This window comes from Manacus vitellinus, unplaced genomic scaffold (genome assembly GCF_001715985.3).
Source record: "Manacus vitellinus isolate BGI_N305 unplaced genomic scaffold, ASM171598v3 scaffold_55_pilon, whole genome shotgun sequence".
Lineage (NCBI taxonomy): Eukaryota > Metazoa > Chordata > Aves > Passeriformes > Pipridae > Manacus > Manacus vitellinus.
Window position 1 is genome coordinate 1 of NW_021940651.1, and position 19,542 is coordinate 19,542.

Sequence of the window (19,542 nt, forward strand, 5' to 3'; positions counted from 1 at the left end):
ACATGACACAGGATTGTGACCAGACAGTTCTTGAATATTTCCAGTGAGGAAGACTCCACAACCTCTCTGGGCAATCTGTTTCAGTGCATGGTCACCCACACAGTAAAGAAGTTCTTCCTCATATTCATATGGAACTTCCTGAGCACCAGTTTCTGCCCGTTGCCTCTCATCCTATTGTTTGGCACTAACAAGAAGAGCCTGGCTCCATTTTCTTGGCACCTCTCCTTTAGATACTTATAGACATTGTGAGGTCCCCTCTCAGTTGTTTCTTTCAAGGGGGAACAGGCCCAGCTCACTCAGCCTTTTCTCATGAGAGAGATGCTCCAGTCCCTTGATCAACTTTGTAGCTCTCCACTGGACCTGCTCCAAAAGCTCCATGTCTCTCTTGTACTGAGGAGTCCAGAAATGGACACAGTACTCCAGATGTACCACATCAAAGCTGAGCAGAGGGGATAGATCACCTCCCTCAACCTTCTGGCAATGCTCTTCCGAATGCATCCCAGGATTCTGTTGGCCAAGGGCACACTTCCGGTTCACGGTTCACCCTCAGGTCCTTCTCTGCAGAAGCACCTTCCAGAAGTCAGCTCCTAGCCTGTACTGGTGCTTGGGGTTATTCCTCCTCAGGTGCAGGACCCTGCATTTGGTCTTGATGAATTTCAGAGGCTCTTCTCTGCCCATCTCTCCAACCTGTCAGGGTCCCTTTCAAGGGCCACGCAGTCCTCTGAAGTATCAGCCACTCCTCCCAGTTTTGTATCATCAGTGAACTTACTGAGGAGGCTCTCTACCCCTTCAACCACATCACTGATGAACAAGTTAAATAATACTGGGCCCAATACAGAACTATGGGGGACACCACTAGTGACAGGTCTCCAACTAGGCTCTGTGCCATTGATCATGACCCCTCCGTGATCTGCCATTCAGTCAGTTCTCAATCCATCACACTGTCCACTCATCTGACCCACACTTCTTGAGCTTGCCTATAAGGATGCTGTGAGATGCAGTTGTCAAAAGCCTATCATGATCCCTTGCTGCTTCTTGTACTAGTTTTGAATAGAATCCAGCTTTTAACTTATAGTTTTCCTTCTAGACTAATGAAATAAGTTGTCTCAGCATCAACTCCATCAACCTTCAAACAATAACCCAATGCCACTTCTTTATCACCAAAAGCAAACCTAGGCTTCAACAGAAAAGAGAACCAGACACCAGCAAGAAAGCAAATGTGAAATCCGACAACAGTTTCATCCTAATCAACTCAGCTTCTCCTAATGGAGAAATTTATCAAAATCTGGAGATTCTGTTCATACTAATCTCCATTATGTTTATTCCCTTCATGCTTCATATTGCGCCTTAAATGTCATTAGGCAATTACATGGTTGAAAATTGACATGACTCTTGATCTAAAACTGATATTTTAAAGCAAGAGAGAGTCATACATTCAATGGGAGTTACAGGTTTGATGGTGCACTGCAGTCTCATAAACTCTTCTTGTTGTGTAACAAATTTTTTTCTTGTCTTTGTCCCTCAGGAGCATATTCTCTCTAAGTAATACCAGCCCTCTTATCCCTACCCATCAGCTCTGCAAATACTAGTTACAATTTTCTTTATCAAGAACATTTTATTAGGCTGGCTCCACTTCAGACATTTATCTTAGATTCTGTTTCTGCTTTTCGAAAGAATACAGTCTGATAACATGACTCATTTTTGCAGCCATCTCAGGTTAGCAGATAGACTTTCCCTCCAGTTTTAATCAAAGCAAAAGAAATATGTATCACATAGATATTTCACAGAAGAGTAATTAATAAGTCCTATTAATATAACCCATGATTATATATACTCTCTGTAAAATTAGAAGTTGAATATGACTTACTTATCTCTTAATATCACACCTTCTATACAGGCACCAAACAACACTATACAGGAGAGATCTGTAACTGAGACTGAAGGAAGATTATGTTGTAGATAATTACATAGAAAAAACCCACCATTTTTCACGTAGGTATGAAATGGAAATGTTCATGATAATGAAGTGGGGGGGAAGGTGTTTCATAGTTGTTTTTGTTTGGTTTTTTTAGTTCTTCCCTACTATAATTTTTTAGTTTATATTCTCTATGACTGTATTTGATACATAGTTGATTTGTGAAGTATTGGAAGTACCCAGTTCATACGTCACACAACAGAACAGGTATTTTCTCATATAAATAAGTAAGCATTTGTGTCCTCTAGGTTTTGAAGGAACAAAAATTTCTGTTGCTGGTTGTTTGGTTCAAGATTTGTTTACGCTGAATATAACAAAAATCTGCCAACTGAAGCATGATGCTAAAAACATCTATGACACTTTACAAAAAATGTCAGCTATATCTTGGAATTTGAAGCTAGTAGAATATAGGATATAAATATTTTTAAATAAATAATTTATAAATAGAATTTGAGATATTTTAATGATCTCTATAAATAATACTTATATTACAAATATACAAATATAAAATACTTCTTTTCAGGTTAGATTTAATTCATTTTATACTCAGGCAACTCTAATGACTTTCCAATAAAAACGCACACCTAAACTACAGAATGCAGACTAGAAAAAAGTCACATCATAAAGGATACAAATAAAAGATGTAGTTGAAATAGCCAAAATTGTTCCAGTAGGAATAGATTTCTGAGCATCCTTTAGGTCTCCAGATCTGTTTGAACCTGCCATAATACCTTAAAAAGAGATGAAATTTATATGTCATTAAAAAATTAACAGAAATCCATGGAAATAACTAATAGAACAAGGACATTTAATTTTAAGCCTGATTTAACACAGGATTACCAATGAAGCAGACTGCAGTAGTATATTATAATTCTGCACAAATCTGCAACTTATACCTTCATTTTATTCAGAAATTTGTGTTACTACTCACTGTTGAATGAACAAATCCCATAAAGGTTGGTAAAAATGCAGATAAAAAAAATTTAAAAATATTTTTCAACTATAACCTGAGAATCATTATTGAAATGAAGAAACATAAGAAGTAGCAAAATATTGGGGATGGATGTTATAAACTAACAGGGATTTAGCAATTTTAGCTAGTGTGGTCAATGCACTAACTTTCTACTAAACAGACCACCATAATAAGATATGCAAGCAAATCAATAAACTAAAGAATAAAAGCATAGAAACAAAAAAAAAGAAAGAAGCAGGCAAGAAGAAAAAAAATGGTTAGAAAAATCACATGTACACATCCCTGTTTCAATATAACAAGAGAACAGAAGCATTTTCTAGCACATACTGTGATGGGAGGAGGAAAAAATATATAATAACTGATTAATTCTGCCATCTTTTCTAGATGTGATCTGACTGCTGGAGGCAAAAACATGGAAGCTAATGTCAAGATGTTCCAGTGGAAAACCATTGTCAAACTCCATGGAATGACACCCAACCACAGGTTCAGATATGATAAAATGTTGATAAAAGAGTCTGAAGTAAAGAAATGGGAACAGTGGGGTTCAAATAAAAATACAAAGGACTTGGTATTACTTCCACTGCGGAGTTCCATTCTGTTACTTGATATTACAATTGCTTCAACTGGGACTTTTGAAGAAAAATGTGTCTGGTTGTTTTAGTCAAGCATGAGCTGAGGAAAATGAAATTAAGCTTGATAAAAAAGTCTCCACAGTTACAGTGTCAAAAAAAATAATGGACATTTAAACACATCTCACACAGTTAACAGCTTTAATATCTGAAACAGTCATTTCAATATTAAACTGTTCTCTCATACCTTTGAAGATTAAAGTATTATAAAGGTATGAATCTTATTTTGAATAAATATTTAGTAATACACGAGGTTGTTGCTTTCTTTACAGACATAGAAAATAGTCCTTAAAAACTGATTTCTTGTTTAAGTCCTATAACCTCCTAAAGTAATCAGCCACTCTAGCTGATCTCCCTAGCACCAGAAGGTTTCAGGTACATAACCTCAGACACACAGACTAGCAACATCATGTGTACCCAATAAACAGTCACACGTGTGAAAAGTATTCTTCTTCCAGCTGTAAGTACAGATCCTCGCTCAAGAAAAATAGTTGTATCTACCTGTCACAGATGGGAAATAAATCCCGACTAGCATTGTGAAGTAGGTCATGATGTCTGTAAAAACATAAGGGAGTCCACCCATTTTTGTCTCTTCTGATCCGGCAATGGACGGTTGGTCTTTTTTCTCAACTATTGATCCTTTTTCTGAATAGGTACTCCAGAGATTATCTACAAGGGAGGGGAAAAACAAAAGTCAGTGTCATCTCACTGTTTCAGGATATCAAGTAGTGAGAATGAAATAATCTTATTAATCAGATGCCTTTTCTTACACAAAAATCATGTTTCCCAATATGATTAATACCAACTTTAAGGGGTGGATATTCCCACTGTAAGCCAGTAAAAATGCAGTAGTGTATGAGATGCATCATATAAAATTTTCTCTTCCCTTAAAGAAAAATTTAGTTAGAAAATTAAATGCTAATATATTTGTAGAATGTCCACTTACATTGCACAGGCATATGGATGTATTATCATGATGTATTGTGAAAAGATAAGGAAATTATCTCCAGGTTCAGGTAATCTTAGCATACATTAATATTTCTTGTTCTTGTATTTTGAGGACCAGTACAAAGAAGAAATGCTAGTTAACAGTAACTTGAGTTCTTTGAGACCTGCCATACAGAATAATCTTGGACAACACTTCAGCATTCAGCTGTTCATGGTGAAGGATTTCCACATGGTGACAAAAGCAGAGTAACCAGACTTCAGAAAATCACTGATAAGCAAAAAAACCTGTGGGAGTTTCCCCCAAAAAATCCAATTTCCAAGCTTCCCCACAATTTGCCTCAATGTAAGGGAGAGAAGGTTTCAGACAGGCAAAACTCAGCATGGGGAAATTATATCAAAATTTATTACTAACAGAATAAAAACTATAGAAACTAAAAAGCAAATAAACACACATTATTAATACAACTTTTACCACTCCTGGGGGGTCCTCCCACATCAGTTCAGAAGAAAAACCTTCAGGGCGACAGTTAAAGTCTCTCTCACTGGGGTATCAGGGAAGGGGTCTTTTGCACCCCCACCAGCTCCTCGGTCTCTGCCAAGGTCTCCTCCTGGACTGCAAGGGAACACTTGCTGCACCAGGTCTTCATCACGAGTTACAGGGAGTCAGCTTTTGAGTCCTTTCCCCTGGTTTGTGAAGGTTCCTCCTGGAAGTAAGATTCAGGGACTTCTCCACTTCGAGTTCACTCTTCCTCCCCAGGTTGCAGGATTTTCTGGGTTTTTGCTCAGTTTTTTATTCCCCAAATAGTTTTCATCAAAAGTCCTTACCCAGAAAAAGCCTGCTTGGTTTGGCTTCTCTATGTCTCAGCTGCTAGATCAGCTCAGCTTCCATGTGTCACAAGGAGGCATTCTTCCCCCACATTCCTTGTCCTTCGGTTTTTTGGCTGTCCTCGTCCAAACCTAACATAGGGCACTTCCGAGCCCCTCGGCCCATCTCCATGTTTCAGTCTCAGCTCCAGGTCGCCTCCTCCCCCGCCATTGTGGGGGAGGTGGCAGCGAGACTGCTTGAAGTTTTCTCTCCTCTGCCTGGAATTCTTCCAGCTCTGCTTCACGATTGTTGCTCCCCCCACTCACAGTGGGGGGAAACAGTGAAGAAACCACCCCAGCCCTGGCTGGACTAAGGCCGTGGAGGCCCAGGGGCCCCCTGGGTTTGGGGGCCCCTGGCCACCCCTCGTGGCTTCGATCCTTTCTGCCAACAACTTCCTCCGGCTGTTGTAATATGCTAATTTCATAGGGGTGAAACGCAGCTCTGATTGGCCCCACATCGGAAACGCACCTGGGATCAACTACTTCCAGTCCCCCCAGGGAAGAGGGGTGGGGGGTGAAACCACCACAAAACCCCAGCAGAATGTGGTTTAAATTCCCCAGCAAACTAAGGATGTTTGTTTGAAGGCAACTGAGGGTCAAAGAACCAGCAACTTGAGAGAGTTTACATTTGTGGGAACACTGGTTGTGCTCCTTGACAAGACTGTAAGAATATCCAACACTGACTCCTATTTTAAAATAAGACAAGTTATCCTATCACATGTGAGGAAACAAAGTAGATGCTCTCCCACCCTGTCAAGAACACAAAGGATTTTACAGCATGGAAATAAACAATTTCCATGGACTGCCAGGATGATCAAATAGCCAATTTTTAGCCATTCTGTACAATTTTAGGGAATTTAAGCACAGTATTCTAAGCCTCCAAAATAGCAAAAAAGTTACCTTGAGCATAATATGAGACTGACTTTGAACCATAAGTTACCAAAGAGAGGATACACATATCCAGATTCATAACAGAAATCTTACAATTGGTAGGCATATACGGAAGAACGCATGAGAATTGTAAGAGACAGCAGAATAAAGATTAAAATTAAGTATTAATTGCTACAGAATATGTGTGTTAGTTCAATCAAATGAAGAGAAGTAATAAATCCATCTAGAGATAAGACTGAAGCCATTAGAAGAGTTAAGGAAACAAGAGAATTGTAAATTTCAGGAATTTTCACAAAGATTTGAGGACTGATGTAAAATAAGTCAAGATCTCCAAATTAGCATCTACTTCCTGTGGAGCATAAAGGAAAGTCCAAAAATCAGTTTGTAATTGCCAATCAAAACCACTTAAATATTTAACAAGGACTCAACAGTTTGTGTCCTTTATTTAGTATGACACTGGACTGACAATGGCCTGACCACTCCAACACACACAACTCAATTGTGGAACTGTTCGTGCCAGCATGAGTGGGAAAAATTAGCTTAGATATTTTGTTAAATAGAAATCACTTTCCCATTTCATAACATGTCACATAGAGCTTTTCTATACTCATTTTCCCACAAGTGATAATCCAAGGGGACTTGGAAGTTAGGGTGAGAAAAAAGAATCACTTTTCAGAAGAGTCCAGACATTTGTCACCTCTAGGACCATTCATGGATTGCTGAGGCTCCTCTAGCAACATTTAGGACACACACACAATGCATCAGACCAGCATGCTACCATGAAGCAGAATAACATTGATTAAAGCAATTTGGAAATTCTATCATTACTGTTAGGATTACAGACATATTTGTTCAGCCATTTGTAGAATGATTTATTATTGTTAGGATAACATTCAAAGAAGGTGTATAAGAGATTTAGACTTTCTGTATATGAATGCCCAATAAATAGTGTGAGGACTCAACACACACTTCCTGGGACACCCAGTCATGGTATCTGAGTATTCGCACTCACAGCTCAAGAATCTTTAATGTGCAGAGCAGCTCCAAAGTCTACCTACAATGCAGAACAGACACTGAGTGGAGGAAAACCCTCCCTGAGAAATCTTTGCAAGTCAAGCTCAAACTTATGCTAGGTATCAGAATTTGTGCTCACACTCAGCAAGGAGGACACCTAAGTTCTAGCATTATATGACACTAGGATAGTGAAATGCATTGTTAGAGTGGTTCTTGTTCAAAGAAATGTTACTCAGTGAATAGAAGCAGAGCATGTATTTCTAAAAGTAGAATAATCAGTACTCAGCCTGAAACCTCCAAGAATACTGAAAGACCTGAGGTTGACATGAAATCGTACTGCTACTCAAGGACAAACGTAACGCAAACTTTTTTATTTAAAAGGGTTTCAGAGAGACATAGAAACTAAAGACTCAGAAGTAGCATGAACATCATGAACATAGCAACAACAGCAATTGATAAGAGACAGTAAACATATGGGTGTTATCTTTGAGTTCTGAAAAAAAAAAAAAGCAGCTATTTTCTTGAGTTTTGAGGAACTGGGGAAGCCTCAACTTGGCTTTTGTAAAAGAAAATTGTCAGAAGTATTCAAATTCCTTGAGGGAAATTTAAATGAGGGTGATCCACTTAAATCAGTCCACCTGTATTTCCTATGTTTTTCAAATATTCCTCACCCAAGGAACCTACAGTAGCCGTGGTATAAGAGGAAAACTCCTCACATGGATAAAACGGTTCAAAGACAGAAAACAACAGGTAAAAGTAAATGTAAGTAGTTTTGTAATGCAGAAGAGCCACCAGTAAGCTTCTATAAGGATGAGCAGCAGTATTTAACCAGTGCTATCCAGTACACTCAAACAGCCTAAAAAAGTGAGCTAGTAGCAAGATGAGAAAGCTTACTGGCAATACTCAGTTAAATCAAAGTTGTAGAAGCAAAACCAACTGCAAAGAACTAGAAAAAAATCATATTAGACTCAGTAAATAAACATAATGCAATTGATGAAATTCACTACAGCTAACCAACAAGTAACAAACACTGGAAAGCATATCCCTCACACTGAGCTTTCAGCAGACTCCTAATGGTCTTTAGAGATCTTAGCATCACGTGAGAGTAAATTAGCAAAATGTACTTTTATACAGGATTGCTAGTTCAAGTAAATATTACACAGTGAACAAAACAATGAACAGAACAAAAGCACATTTTTCCAAAACAAGAAAAATCAGTGCTCAGCCTGAAACCTCCAAAAGCAAAAGAGTAGTTTAAATCTTACAGGGTAGCAGAAAAAAAAAAAAAGAACATATAGTTGTCTTCTGAGCTGGAGGAGGAAATACAAAAATATTTAGGAAAAACTGTAGATATGCATGTCATGGCTGGGCTTCGCAAACAAAGATTTGGGAAGGCTCTATCCACATTTGCTACAGGTACGCTGGTGGCTTATGAGGCCAATACGTAACAGACATATCTGATTGCAAAAGGCATAGCAGAAAGACTCCTTAAATGGTGTATTCTGCAATACACGGTTCTTTCTGCATTGCCTTTTTTCCTCGAGAGTGATCCTGCGTGTGTTCTCGAAGGAGACAGCTGCGTTATAGATGGTGTGTCTCCAGGCCTCCCGACTGGAGGCCAGAGTAGACCAGTTATGGTGATCAATATGGCCAAGGCTGAGATGTTGTTTCAGGGAGTCCTTGTATCTTTTCTTCGGGGCTCCTCTCATGCAGCAGCCAGTGGCAAGTTCACCATAAAGCAAGATCTTAGGGAGGCGGTGGTCCTTCATCCTTGAGACATGCCCTGCCCATCGCAGCTGTGTTCTCATCAACATGGCCTCAATACTTGTGACAGTTGCTTGCTCTAGAACAGATGTGTTGGTCACATAGTCTGACCAGTGGATGTTTAGGATTGTACGGAGGCAGCATTGATGGAAGCGTTCTAGGAGACGCAGGTGGTGGCGGTAGATGACCCATGATTCGGAGCCATATAAGAGAGTCGACAACACTATGGCTTTGTAAACACTGATCTTGGTGCTTTTCTTCAAGTGTTTCTTATGCCATACTCTTTTGTGGAGTTTTCCAAAAGCACTATATGCCTTTGCTAATCTGTTGTCTATCTCTCTGTCGATCTTACCATCTGAGATGAGGCTACTGAGGTAATTAAACTGTTGGACTGATTTGAGTTCCAACTGGCCAATGGTGATGTGGGGATGATGGAAGACTTCCTGAGGTGCAGGTTGATGGAGGACCTCTGTCTTCTTTAAGCTGACTTCCAGTCCAAAGAGCTCAGCAGCATCTGCAAAGTAGGATGTTAAACGCTGCAGGGCTGCTTCTGTGTGGGCAACAAGGGTGGCGTCATCAGCATAAAGCAGCTCCCGGACAAGATGGTTTAAGGTCTTGGTGTGGGCCTTCAGTCGCCTTAGATTGAATAGACTTCCATCAGTACGGTATCGAATGTAGATACTGTCCTGACCATCGAGGTCTGCTGTGGCCCTTTGGAGCATCATGCTAAAGAAGACGGTGAATAGGGTAGGAGCGAGAACGCAGCCTTGTTTCACACCATTCTTAATTAAAAAGGGCTCAGAAAGTGCATCACCATATCTGACTTGGCCGTGCTGATCCTCATGGAGTGAGACGATCATTTTACAGCACTTAGGGGGACAACCTAAACGTTCCAAAATCTGCCACAGACCTTTTCTGTTCACAGTATCAAAAGCCTTGGTGAGGTCAACAAAGGTTACATAGAGACCTTTGTTCTGTTCCCTACACTTCTCTTGTAGTTGTCTGAGGACAAATACCATGTCTGTGGTGCTCCTGTTGGCTCTGAAACCACACTGACTTTCAGGAAGGATACCTTCTGCTATAGTGGGTATTTGTTCAAGAGTATTCTTGCCAGGATTTTGCCAGCAATGGAAAGCAGAGTAATACCACGATAGTTTGAGCAATCTGATTTAATACCTTTCTTCTTATGGTAAATTGTAAAATGCACAGAACAAACTCTAAGTCACATTTCTTGTAAGAAACATTTCAAATCAGAAATAATTTCATTTTTCATTATCTTTTTTTAAACACACAAATTTACATTCAGAGAAGCCTATGTTTCATTTACTATATACTTTATATTTGGTATTTTAAACTGAATTACTATGGCAGTAGTGATTGCCTCGTGTCCCTGTGTAGGTACCATTGCATATTTATATAAATCAAACCTTATTTTAAGAGAAAGCAGAGGAGAGGTATCAAAACATCCTTGTGCGTGTACAGTAGAATCTCTTACATGAATCTCATGACTGTGCAATTGGAATGCCAAGCTGTCACAACTGGACAAAAATGTAAACAGAAGAAAAATCTATACACTTTGTAGGCTGCTTTTCTCTAAATCAATCACTAACTTGCTGTACACATTGGACAGGCCACTGGACTTCATTCCTCATTGCACTAGCTGTAAATTGGAAACAAGTTCTCCCTCAGGAGAGTTTGAAAATGTATTAATGAATGGCTTACTGAAATGTGTATCTGGCATACAAAGGAGCCAAACACTTCAAAAAAATAGCTGTGATAAGCACTTTACTACCTTTTTCTTTTTGATTGAACAGTGGTTTTTGAAAGTGTGCCTAAAAAACTCCAATGACCCCCAAATTAAAGCACTTGATATTAAGTTTCTAAAACCAGATGAAAATTTTATAGGAAGAAGCATGCTCAAGGTAGCAATCTTTCACAGCAACAGATTAGAGGTAAAATAGTAGTGACAGGTTAGATCACTACAATACTAACCAGCTATCAGCCAAATTAATAACATCCAAAAATTTTTAAATCACTGTGCTTTCCAACTTACCAGTTAGAACTCCACTCATTATTCCTGGAATCCCTTGAATTTCTGTTACATTATTGAGACGAAAGTAGTCATCACATGTAGCATTAAGCAATGAGCTATCACAGAAGAGGCGCCACAAAGGTGTAGTCTTTGTTTCATTATTGCTTTCAGTAAATTTGGCACAGACATCAAAGCTGCGTTTTGATAATGTACGGTTTCCAAGGAGACAGATCCTACAAACAAGAAAAAAAAAATCAGTGATCCTTTAATATAGGGTGTGCATTAAAGCATTTTATGTCTTTCAGACTTCTTCAGAAACCTATTATTCACAGTATCTAAGACTCGTACTACATCTGCTAAAACAGTATATAGTTTCTACATCTAAATGTATAACCTTCATCAATAGCCTTTAAAACATGGATCAAATATTTCAGCTTTAAGGTATTAATAGCTATTTTGCTTTCTGATTTATTCTTTAGAAAACATAATCAATTTAAGCAGCTTGACTAGATAACAGAGATAATGATTCATTTAGTCCTACAAGAAATCAGGGAAATTAAGGAATACTTTATATAAAGATGAGTCTAACCAAGAAAATACGAAAGTAATATTAGGCAAGTACATCATTCCCTTTTCTAGCAAATAAAAACTTTAGATGATCCTTGAAAATATTACAATCCAAAAGGTAGGAAATAAGCCAGGAAAGTTAAATAGCAAAATTTAAAAACATTGATGGGAGTGCAAATTCCTACCAGCAAAAAATATTAAGTATCATGGAATATTTCTTTGCTAAACTACACAAAAGATGTTTAGGAGATCTCTATTCCAGTTTTGCTTAATACTCAAATGATATATATATATATATATATATATCTGAAGACAAAAGAAGGAATATAAAAAAAATCCCATGTGGGTTAGGCAGATAAGTCAAAAATCAGATAGAACCCATGTTATATTTCTGAAGGAGCTCAGTTAAGAAGTTGATAACAAACAGTAAAAACATACCACTTGGCATTAGAACAAGTATATGAAGTCAAGTAGAATACTGCCCTAGTGCAATAGTCTGTTTCTGTGTGCAATTAAAAGTAGATGCCATAGGAGGAGTACAGGACACCAGTACAGCTTCAAGGTATGGCATCACATGTAAGTTAAACAGGTTCAACAGAAAGCTGTTGCTAAAGAGATCATCTTGCCACTTGTCTTGCTCATTTTTCTTTTTAATTGTTATTAGTTTTGGTGACCCTATAGAAGCAAGGTCAATTGATTCAAACAATGGAAACTTCTTTCAGTTTGATTCAACTGAGAGATCATGAAGTAAACTATTTTACCACCTATACAATGGCCAAACTTAATGGAAGTTGGTGATATTAACCTAACTAACCAGCTAAGTGGAAGTTGGGTTTTTTGATGACCAGTTCATCATCAGATCAGCCTTATCATAAATTAAAACCGCACTTGAGTTTCTAATTTTGAGGCAGACTGTAAGCGTAAACAATTATATTTACTGGGAAAAAACCTTTCTTTATATTTTTTCACCCCATACAATAGTATATCACAGTAGCAGCCTCATACAAGGTTTCCAGGAACTTGATAATCAGTCTTACCCATGCTACATATCCAGATAAACTCTCTTTTACTTCTATAGGTGATTAAAAGATTTAACTATTTCCCCACTGGAAGTTACAGCTGGTAAGAAACTCAAGGTTAATCCAGATATATGTCAGAATTTTTGATCACACTTATTTTTTCAATTGAGGACAGTATCATGTTACAAAACAGTAATGCTCAATTTGTAATACAATTACCCACACTTCAAAGTACTATAAAATCTGTAACAATCATACAGCAAAGGATAACTCTTGTTATGAAGTGCCATGCAGGACTGAAGTTATCAGCCTATTCCACTAGTGTTTCAAGTAATATAATCTTGTTTTCTCTTTAAACAGAAAAAGATGCACAAAAATGTAACTCACATACTGATAACTGGAGTAAAGCAATAACTCTTAGCTAAGGAGTTGAACAAATTGAAGGTGTTGAGAAGCAATATCATGTGTGACAACAATAAAATTTTATTTTATTAACAAGAAAGCCTTCACAAACACAAGTGAATTTAACACTGCAATGTCTCAATTTTAGGAAGGGAAAAATGGAAGTTTCAAAAATTTCCTCATAACACAGAAAGTTTGAAAGTATGTTTCCTTCATAACTCTGGTTCATAGCTAATATGTTTTCTTGAAGTTTTTACTTTATTCCATAAGTTTTTAATTTAGATAAAGCAGTTATATTTACTGTCAGTAAAACCCACCTTTTTATTCTTTAGGTGAGGGTGGAATAACAGCTAGTAATTTTAAGCACAAAAGAACATTTTCTAGAGTATCACATCTTATGAAAAATGAGAGAAAGATTCAGATATGTAACTCAGAATAACAAATAAGCACATCAGTGCCTAAACCCCTTAAACCTACCATTGAAGCCAGTGCCCTTGTATTTTGAAGCTTAGCTTAAAACATGAAATGGTTACAGTAACTATTCCCTCCCCACACTTTTTTTTTTTCTTTTAAATAACCCACACAACTTAAATATTGCACTTACGGAAAGTCGGGTGGGTCAAAAGCAGTCTTAATAACTCCAGCATATATGGCAATGATGGAAAGAATCACACAGGCAAGAAAGACCAGAGCAAGTTTGTTGACATACTTTACTCCCACAAAAACTACTATGGCCATAAGAATGATAATACATGTTCCATAAACTCTCATGTTGTTTAGCATAGCCTCTGTTTCTTCACCAACCTCTTCTGCTTTAAATATAGCAGCACTTGGAGAAATGTAGGTCTGCAAGAGATATGACAAACTATCACACATGTAATAACAAATATTTTATTAAGAAATCATTTACTTGAACTACAAAATCTAACCTTCTGTATTAGTTTTATGCTTTCACAAATGTGTTCAACCAGATAACATGGTCATTTAGAAAGTGTAGAGGTAAAAGGAAGGGGGAGGTGAGAATGAAGGAAAACAAGTTTTGAGAATAAGATACAGTTTTTGCTCCAGCTTCTTCTCTCCCCTTAAAGAGTTTCCACTCCTCAAACTCATGTGTCAGCCAGACAGGAAAAACTGCTAAGAAATCTGGGGGGAAAAGAAGGAGCACATAACAAAAATTAAAAGAAAAAACCCAAACCCATAAAATAGCTCAAACCAGATATATGCTTAATAATTCCACTGACTGAAACACAATACGAAGAATCAAATAATATAGCATAATAAAAAACTGAAAATGTTTTCAGTATTACAGATCCTACACTACATTTCATAAAATTTGAATCTGAAATTGCAACAGCACAAATTAAGATTAGCATGACAAAGCTTAGTCCTGTGCTAAAACAGCAATTTGAACTGTTGCAATTTCAAACATGAAAGCATAGATCTCAATTGAGATCTACAGATCTCAATTTCATACAATTTAGTTCTGGGTTCTACATGAAAAGAAGTTAAAAGTACAGCTCATAGGACTTACGCTGATAAATGCAATTGAGAAAACTAATTGATCTATACTTCTAAGACATTTGTGTACTACACTACATGATAGCAACATCTTTATTCCTTCTTCTAGCATCTCTAAAAAAATCCTCTCTGCTCAGCTACTAGGGGAGTATTGGGGCTTGAGGCAACTCAGTCCTTCAAAACAACTACTAAACTGGCTATCCTTACATAATTTAACTCCTAAATGAAGAAGAAATGAAGAAAGGAAGAAACTTTGAGCAGGAGGCTACTCTCATATGTCCAGAAGCAAAATCCAAAAACAGACATGGAGGATTCTTCGCTAGAGTTTTCTTAAATTAAATTTAGTACATCAATATTTACTAGAGTGCTAGGAGAGATGACAATTGTCACATCACCATGGAAGAAAAAAAAGCAAACTGAAAAACTAATTACAGGTAGAATATTTATATATTGTTAGAAAACTCTGCATTGCAACGTTGCAGAAGTATCAGGCTCTGTATGCCAGTACTCCAGTAAGATTTTCTTGTGTACTTTGTTGCCCTGCTGTTCACAGCCTTTGCTAGGGAAAACCACAGGCAGATGACTGATTCCTGTCCCTCCAAATAATCCACGTCCCATCAGAGGAAAAAAAAGAAAGCAATACTTGTGCCTTGCAGGTATGATAGAGGTCTGTTTTGCAGTCTTTGTCAGATATCTTGGGCAGCATTTTACTTCAAATTGCATAGCTAAACCCCATACATACTTATTAGCAACACATACCCGGCATGACACTTTAATAGGGAGAACAGCGCACCAAATTCAACTCACAATTTAACATGGTGCTGGTGTTGCTACTATAGATCAGATTGCCCAAGCAAGCAGTAGTGAGGACTGTCTCTAATTTAAATTCAAGAAAGTCTGGATTTGATGACATGGATCTTAGTAAGCAACAAGGAGCAATTCCGAAGTACCTCTTGTGCATATCTGCAGTTTCTGATATGATGAACAATAACTGTTTGGCCCCTCCTGGATGATGCACAGTCACAGTAGCTGCACCACTGCCATACAGGCAGTCTTCCACAGCATCTTTACAAATATATGAAAATTCAAAGCCAGCAGTTTGGAAAGGAGAAATTGGGACACATTCTTAATTCCTGCCTCACAGGTGATACGACCTTCATGTTCTTCACAACTTTTCATTGGGCAGTAGCCAGTGCATAGGGAGTGCAAAGCACAGTAGAAGCTGAACAGTTTCTGTGAGTTACCCTGGGAATGCTTGTCTGATCCAGGTTCACAGACTTTCATATGGAAGGAGTTCTATTTGATTCCTACTTTAAGTAGAAAAAACTTACATCAAACAACTTTTAATTTATTTTTGTATTATTGATAAGAATCTACCTTTTTCAAATAGTCATGAGTAAGAAAAAATATCAACATACTGAAAATGTAGTATCAAAACATTAACAATCACCAAACTAGAATGCATTCTAGGCCAAGTAAATTCATCAGCAATCTCCCTAAGCAGCCCAAATACATTTAGTCTTAAGAGAAACTAGTACTCACCAATAAAATTTCGATGGTACCAAGAATGTACATTGCTCCTGCAAAGGTTGTGCCCAAATAGAAACAAAGTCCCACTGCTCCACCAAACTCTGGCCCTAAAGATCTTGAAATCATGTAGTAAGAGCCTCCAGCTGTGAATTTAATAAGAAACCAACCAAACAAAAAACCTCCAGGCCTTCAGGTTAAGGATGGCAGTAGAGAACAAAAATCTGAATCATTCAATCAACATAATCAAGATAACCATTGCATGTGTCTCCATTGACATGTTAATACCAAAACTGTAGTTAATGTCTATACCAACGAGACAGTTAGAATGTACATTTCAAGATTAATATCCCCATGTGCATTTTCTGGGGAACAGAAAGTAAAGCCCAACAAAAAAAGAGAAAAAATTTACACAAGCTAAACAGAAGTAAATTAGAAAAGGATATAGAGGTATAAATAGATGTGAATCAATTTCTAACCTCAAGCTGTTCCCCACCAAACAACAGATTTCCAAAACCATTGCTTTATGAGATAGGGACAAACTAGATTTTTTTCCTCACTGATATACATTCTTTTCATTCTTTTTATTTTCTGTATATGAAACCATTACCACTTTCACTACAGGCATTTTTTTCAGTAACATTTAAAAGTGTTAGCTAGGGATTACTTTTTCTTGTGTACTCATATACTATTCACTTTGAGCATGAATTTTTCAATTCTTCTCACTCTTACTTCCCATACACATGTATCATCTTTCTCTAAGTCATAAACTACACCACCACCACCTCCATTTCCAACATACCATTTCCCTTTCAATAAGGTTTTAAGTTTCAAGCTCTTAATATCTCTATTGAGAATTTCACCCAACCCCCTCAAGGCAAACTCTTCTCTCTCATTCCCTCTCCATCTACTCCTGAATTAATATTTTCCCACTCATAACAAGGTTATGAGGAAGCAAGAGGAGACAGAGAAAGGAAGTGCTTAATTTTAAATATACATATGTCAATGTGAAGTCTGAAGCTGTTTCTCATAGAATCTTTAAGGTTGGAAAAGACCTCCAAGATCATCAAATCCAACCATTAACCTAACACTGCCAGGTCCACCAATAAACCATGTTCCTAATCACCATATCTTCGTGTTTTTTGAACACTTCCAAGGATGGAGATTCCAACACTTCCTTGGGTACTCTGTTGCACAGGCTTCAATCTTTTCAATATGAACAAATGAGAAACTAACAAAGAAATTATTATTCATCCCCAATACTTTTACTAAATATAATGCTGTCACATACAATGTGACAAAAGAAAAGATCCTGCTGCTCAAGTCTCCTTCAGTCCTAGGTTCTTATCTTTCTGCCTTCTCCATATATTCCAGCACAAGCATAATTTCTCTAAGAAACTGGCACCAACAACAAAAAAGTGAAAATGAAGACCTGTCTAGTGTAAGAACTGCCAGTTTCAAAGATTTCTGTGACACTCAGATGTCAAACAAAACCTTTACAATGAACTTTAAAAATATGAGGGGGACAAGAGCAGAACATTTTAGTTATCTAGACACTCATTTGAATAAATTTCTTTATAAAATACAAGTATTTAAAACAAAATTTTCTATTGTATTTTTATTTCATATATGGTACTGTATCCATGAAATACAATTATAATACAATTATTCTACATCCTGCACAAACTGGAACATTTACTTTTGCCCAACAACTTATCTAACAGTTCTGAAACCCCTTACTAAGCTGCAGAACCTCTGTGAGGAACTATTTTAAGTTCATTAATTAAACTGTTCAGAGTTCAAAACAACATCTGAATGTCAGAATTATCAATTAACGTGTTGAGAAACTGAAAAGGATAAGAGTTTCAAGGGTTAACTGCTTTTGCATCTAAAAAAAATCCTCTATAATTATAAAACCAAACAAATTCATCTATTTATGTTGAACATGTAAGGAGATGAGCAGAACCTACAGTGCTTATATAGAAAAATATTTCTGCCAGCAGACTAGTTGCTATTCTTGCAGAAAACAAGATAACTATCTCCAGTGTTTAGATGGAATCTAGGCAAATTCAAGATAGAAAAAAGAAGCACTAGCCTTATTTGTAAATTTATAAAGAAATTTGTTTTGCATGAAGACCAGTCTCCATTCATTCAAATTACATCTTATCTTCCATTAAAACAGAATCAAATGATCGATGACAAAGATGTGCTGCAGTTCATTATTCCCAAACAATCCAGTTAAAAGACTGCATCTCACATTAAAAAGCTGTTTATAAAATCAATTAAAAGAAAATATGCACTTGACACAAAATCATTACTTCTGATATTTGAGACTACAAAAATTTCTTATCCCAGCTTTAAACTTTCATCATTTGACCATTCACCATCTAAGATAAAATTCATTACCTGGGACTACACCATTTGTTGCTATCGCACTCATTGAAATGGCAGTTAACATAGTCTGTGGGAAGATGAAACAGAGGAAATTTAAAATACTAGAGGAGGTTTTTTTGTTTGTGGGGGTTTTTTATTTGGGTTTTTTTTTGAAAGATGGGGCAAGACAAAGTGATCAAATGAAATTAGAAATTTATTTTTTTAAATAAGATGTTACTGTTACCATATATTTGGTTTGGAATATCCATGTTAATTAAGTACTAAATTTTTCTGTAGAAGATTCAGTTAATTTAGATGTTTGAGACAGTCTTTAAAAAGAACTGGAAGAATATATACCACTGAACATACAAAACAGTATGTTATTTCAATCAAAATAGTAGTGACAAACTGATCATATCATTGTTATGACAACATCTGCTAGTGGTCTCGCTCTAAAATACTACTTCATGGACATAATGTTGTGGTTCAATTTGTAGTTTATATTTCAGTTCATTCTAAAGTTGTGAAAAGCAGATCGGTTCAGATCTCAAAGTAAACAGTGAAATATTTGCTAAATGCCAATTTAATAAAATCCATATAATACTTCAGACAAAAGCTTACTGTAATCAAATCAAAAGAAACTTCATACAGGGTAGAATGACACGTGACACTCACTGCCTTAATATATGTAACCCATCTCTCTCAATTTAACCACAGTGGTTAAATATCAGTGAAATTTAACCAATATATTTAAATATGGTTTTCTTTCTCTGATACTCATATATTAGAAGGCATCAGTACTCTTGTAATAGAGGATTTGGCTAACAGTTTAAAAAAAAGAAAAAAAGGTGAACTTACACAAGCACAACACATGAACACGATGATGAAAGACTCAAGAACTCCAGCTGTTCCCACAATCCATGTTAAACGTAAGAAAAGGATGACTCCCAAGATGTTTTGCAAGCAGGGAAGATACACACCAATAAAAGTGCCCATCCGTGGACCCTGGAAATGAAGTGAGAACATGAATTCCTTTGCACTGATTC

At 36.9% G+C, this 19,542-nt stretch overlaps 1 protein-coding gene across 1 annotated transcript in view; it reads right to left on the reverse strand.

Annotated features, from left to right (window-relative positions):
- Positions 1 to 1,863: 1,863 nt before the first annotated feature.
- Positions 1,864 to 19,542, reverse strand: part of LOC103754845 (solute carrier family 12 member 7) — a 40,448-nt gene continuing 22,769 nt past the window's right edge. Inside the window, exons 4-11 of the mRNA XM_029963213.1 lie at positions 19,355 to 19,501; positions 18,530 to 18,584; positions 16,139 to 16,269; positions 13,683 to 13,924; positions 11,112 to 11,323; positions 4,079 to 4,246; positions 2,608 to 2,706; positions 1,864 to 1,925 (exon numbers count right to left, since the gene is read on the reverse strand). Of these exons, the coding sequence (XP_029819073.1) occupies positions 1,864 to 1,925; positions 2,608 to 2,706; positions 4,079 to 4,246; positions 11,112 to 11,323; positions 13,683 to 13,924; positions 16,139 to 16,269; positions 18,530 to 18,584; positions 19,355 to 19,501 (1,116 nt within the window). The remainder of the gene's footprint in view (positions 1,926 to 2,607; positions 2,707 to 4,078; positions 4,247 to 11,111; positions 11,324 to 13,682; positions 13,925 to 16,138; positions 16,270 to 18,529; positions 18,585 to 19,354; positions 19,502 to 19,542) is intronic.